This window comes from Anopheles darlingi, chromosome 2 (genome assembly GCF_943734745.1).
Source record: "Anopheles darlingi chromosome 2, idAnoDarlMG_H_01, whole genome shotgun sequence".
NCBI classification, from domain to species: Eukaryota; Metazoa; Arthropoda; class Insecta; order Diptera; family Culicidae; genus Anopheles; species Anopheles darlingi.
The window spans coordinates 3,655,001-3,658,613 of record NC_064874.1 but is presented as its reverse complement, the minus strand read 5'-3'; the positions used below and the strand labels follow the sequence as shown (position 1 = coordinate 3,658,613).

The window sequence follows — 3,613 nt, the reverse complement described above, 5'->3', positions numbered from 1 at the left end:
TCTTTTAACCAACGGATGATGATGAATCAATCACTGTCGTATCTTTTGCTTGCCATCGGATACCATTTCGAGATGACCGCGGGCTGCTATTCGGCGTCGCACTAGGATGCGCTGGATGAAGGGTGAGAAGAGGTTGGGGTTCATCTCGTCCGGATTGTTGGCTCCCACGAGGAACGAAACGATGATTGCGATGACGATCGTTATCAAGGCACCGAGCATCGTGTACCATAGATACGAGATGCGGTACAGCTCGAAGCCCGGTTCACTGGAAGGAGATTAATACCGGACATGTTAACATCCTTTCGTGTGGCAGGTGCTTCTACATGGAAACTTACATTGACGTGACATCTATTGGTGGTGGAGCTGTGGCATTGATCGCAAGCATACTCATCGGTTCGGACGCGATGAAATGGTAGCTGCATCCCTGCGTCTCGACTGGTTTCTGTACAAAGGCAAGCTCGCCGGTAGCGATGGCCATTTGTGCTTTCAGACAGATCCAAATCATCACCACGAGCCCGACCGTTCCTCCAACGATTGCACCCTGGAATACACAAGGAAACTGTAGCAAATGGGAACAGAGGGAATAAAGCCACAACGCCTAACGTACCGTCCCATTGGCCCACGGAACTAGAACACCCAAGGTGAATATACCAAGCAGCGGACCATTGCTCACACTTCCCAGACTCATCGAGAGCTGTAAAACGGATCCCATCTTCTCGACCACAAACACAAGGGCAACACAAATCGCTCCAAACACGGCCACAACGGCTCTCATTATAATCCTGGAATGGAAAGGAAGAACGGCCCGAAATGAAGGGTCATCGCTGAGGCTGCAGAAGGCAGCCCTTGGGGAATATCTTACGATGTTTGTTTCTCCGTCAGTGGGCGGTTGGAGAATGGTTTAAAGAAATCCTCCAGCACTACTGCGGACATGGAGTTGAGACCGGTGGAGAGTGAGCTCAGTGCGGCCGAGAATACTCCCGCCACGAACAGCCCCGGAAGTCCCGGGAAATCACCCAACGTGTCCATCACTAGCAGTGGCAGAAGCTGATCTTTGGCTTTCGCCAGTTTGGTCGTCAGTGGATCACAGTCGTAGTACTTGGCGTAGATTAGCAGTCCACTGTAGCAGCAGAGGGCAAGCAGCAACAACGTACCTAAGATGAACGTCCACAGCGCCTTTTTGGCGGCATTCAGCGTCGGCAGCGAGAGGTACCGTTGGATCATGTTTTGACTAACCGCGTTCGATTTAAGCCAATAGACAACGCCACCGAGCACGCAAGAGTAGATATTGTGGCGAGTGGTCATGTCGAAGTGCAGATCCGGACCCTCGATACGGCCACTTGCTTTGGCTCGCTCTATCACCACCGAGAAACCACCAACATCGAGCGTACCTTTGATGATAATCAGCAACATCGCACCGAACATGAGCACGGTTTGGATAACGTCCGTCCATACGACCGCTTTCAGGCCACCGACACAGGTGTAGAAGATACAGATGACACATACCATTGGTGTGATGAGATGGACATTGATTCCGGTGACCTGATTGAAGGCAAGCGCCGGCACGTAAATCACAATCGGTAGCCACGCCATCTGCGGGAAGGGAACACGGATCGGGGTTAGTACGTCATGACGTCATGGAATACGCGTGCAATCGCGCGGGGCAGACTCCGATGGGAGCTGCTGTATGCCGATAAAAGGGAAACAAAATGGCACGCTGAATTGGTAAATTGACCGTTTCCGGCACGGATTGAGTGAACAATGGCGTCGTTGTGGGGTTAGGTTGAGTTTAACCGATGACCTTGCCGAGAGCAGGCCGAGTAGCACAACAATAACAGCTGTCCTGAGGCTACTTACCGTGGCCAATGTGAATAGAATTGAACCAAACAGGCGCATACGTTTGTCGAAACGTGTTTGCAGATACTAGAAGAGGAGAACAGCGATCGTTCTAGGTAAGTATCATGTACGTGGAATTTTGCGCTGGAATTGTGACTCACTTGATATGTAGAAGTCAGTTTCAGGTTGTGAAACACCGGAAGATAGAAGAACATCATGACGAAGCCCATAATAATGACACCTCCGACGATGTACATGTACTGAATGCCGTAAACGTAGATCTCAGTCGGTGTGCCAAGCAGTGAGATGCCCGAGATGAAACTAAAGTTAAACCAGGACGTGCGTTATTGCGCTGCAACAACCAGCAAGACTCGATCGAGATGCGCACGATCTCGCCATACCTTGCAATGAGCGAAAGGGACACCGGTATGATCTTCATCTGTCGATTGCCCACTAAGTAATCGGCCTCGGCTTCTCCCTTTTTCGCCTTCTTCTTGAGAAATCCAAAGTAAATCCCTATCATCACGCAGCTGAGCAGCATTAGCAGAAACACCACGTAGTCGTACAGTCCAAACTTCTGCAGCGAGACCTTCACATCATCAACATTTAGCCCCGCCATTTCGGGATTGACTGGATGTCGCAGGAGTTTCGAACACGAGACGACTAATCGAGGGGATATCCGGATTGATTCCCAAGCGGCACTGATCAGCGCACTACGCCAGAACACTCATGACTCTAGGTTCTAATGGCAAACCCGCAGACCCCGCAGGACGAACGATCTTGAAGAAGACGAACGGAAGATGGCCACACCGAGTACGCAGCGTTGGGCAGCGATGTTGACGGAACGATCCAAGACACAACACTGGCCGGACTCGATCGACGGATAACCGTACATAACGAAGCGGTGCAAGAAGGCAGTAGCAGATGCAGTAGAATTACCGCTCGTTAAGGGCCATCTTGTCATTCGCGGTGGAAGCAGCGAGTGCGCCAGCGAGAAGGAGATATTGATCGTCAAGCCAAACAGTGAGAGACCAAGCCCCGTGACGAAGCACGGTGTGACCGCCAATGATGCATGATGGTCGATTATCCAATTCGGACGATTAGATTTGATGTTTAGCACTTGCGAACGATCACCCGAAGTCCGTGCGAGTGTGACCGTGTCCGTGCGAATGTGTGCTAGTGCGATGATCTTGAAGGAACATCGACCCTCGCTTCCCTCGCTTGCAAGCCGCCCAATGCTCCAATCGTACCAATCGTAATCGGCCACTTAGCCTAGTTGCGCGTGCCAGTGCCGTTGGCCGCTTTGGATTCCTGCTGGCTGAGGCTGAGTAGTTGGTGCTCCAAAAATAGCATTAACTCGTCTTCTTAACTCATCTCGAAGAGGCGTGGTTGAAAAATGGTGTTCACCGAAGCCGAGAACAGGACAGCTAGCTGGCGCTTGCCTGCCTGCCTGCTAGCTTGATGAGCGGCCGTAGCTTTTCCCGGGCTCAGGCGCTCTGGGTGGCACAATTTCCCCGAGTTGTCGGAGCCCTTGGCAGAGTGAGCGAGCGCGAATTGAACGACCGAGAGCGAGCGAGAGCGAACGAGCGTGTGCGAATTTAATAAGTCGAGAACCGTCGTTTATTAGCCCGTTAGCAAGTTAGGTACACAGTGTCACCGGGATTTGCATAATTCGCTCATGATGTCGCTGGTGGTGCTGGCGTGTGAAAAGAAAGAGTGTAACCAGCAGCGGCGGCAACGAATGATCCTGACGAAGTAAAGGAAACCGCACGCTCTC

At 51.7% G+C, this 3,613-nt stretch overlaps 1 protein-coding gene across 1 annotated transcript; it reads right to left on the bottom strand.

Annotated features, from left to right (window-relative positions):
• On the bottom strand, nt 1-2,682 carry LOC125950969 (sodium-coupled monocarboxylate transporter 1). The gene is made up of 7 exons (XM_049679390.1): nt 2,238-2,682; nt 1,998-2,157; nt 1,858-1,923; nt 863-1,593; nt 608-782; nt 336-541; nt 1-265 (listed from the first exon to the last, which is right to left on the bottom strand). Exons 1-7 carry the CDS (start codon nt 2,453-2,455, stop codon nt 31-33), a joined length of 1,791 nt encoding a protein of 596 aa, XP_049535347.1. The 5' UTR covers nt 2,456-2,682; the 3' UTR covers nt 1-30.
• Nucleotides 2,683-3,613: the final 931 nt, after the last annotated feature.

Coding starts and splice junctions, on each gene's coding strand:
- LOC125950969 (XM_049679390.1), bottom strand. CDS start 2,455: ATGGCGGGGCTAAATGTTGATGATGTGAAGGTCTCGCTGCAGAAGTTT. Junction 1,924..1,997: donor AACTGACTTCTACATATCAA/GTGAGTCACAAT, acceptor CTCCTCTTCTAG/TATCTGCAAACACGTTTCGA. Junction 542..607: donor TTCCGTGGGCCAATGGGACG/GTACGTTAGGCG, acceptor TGTGTATTCCAG/GGTGCAATCGTTGGAGGAAC.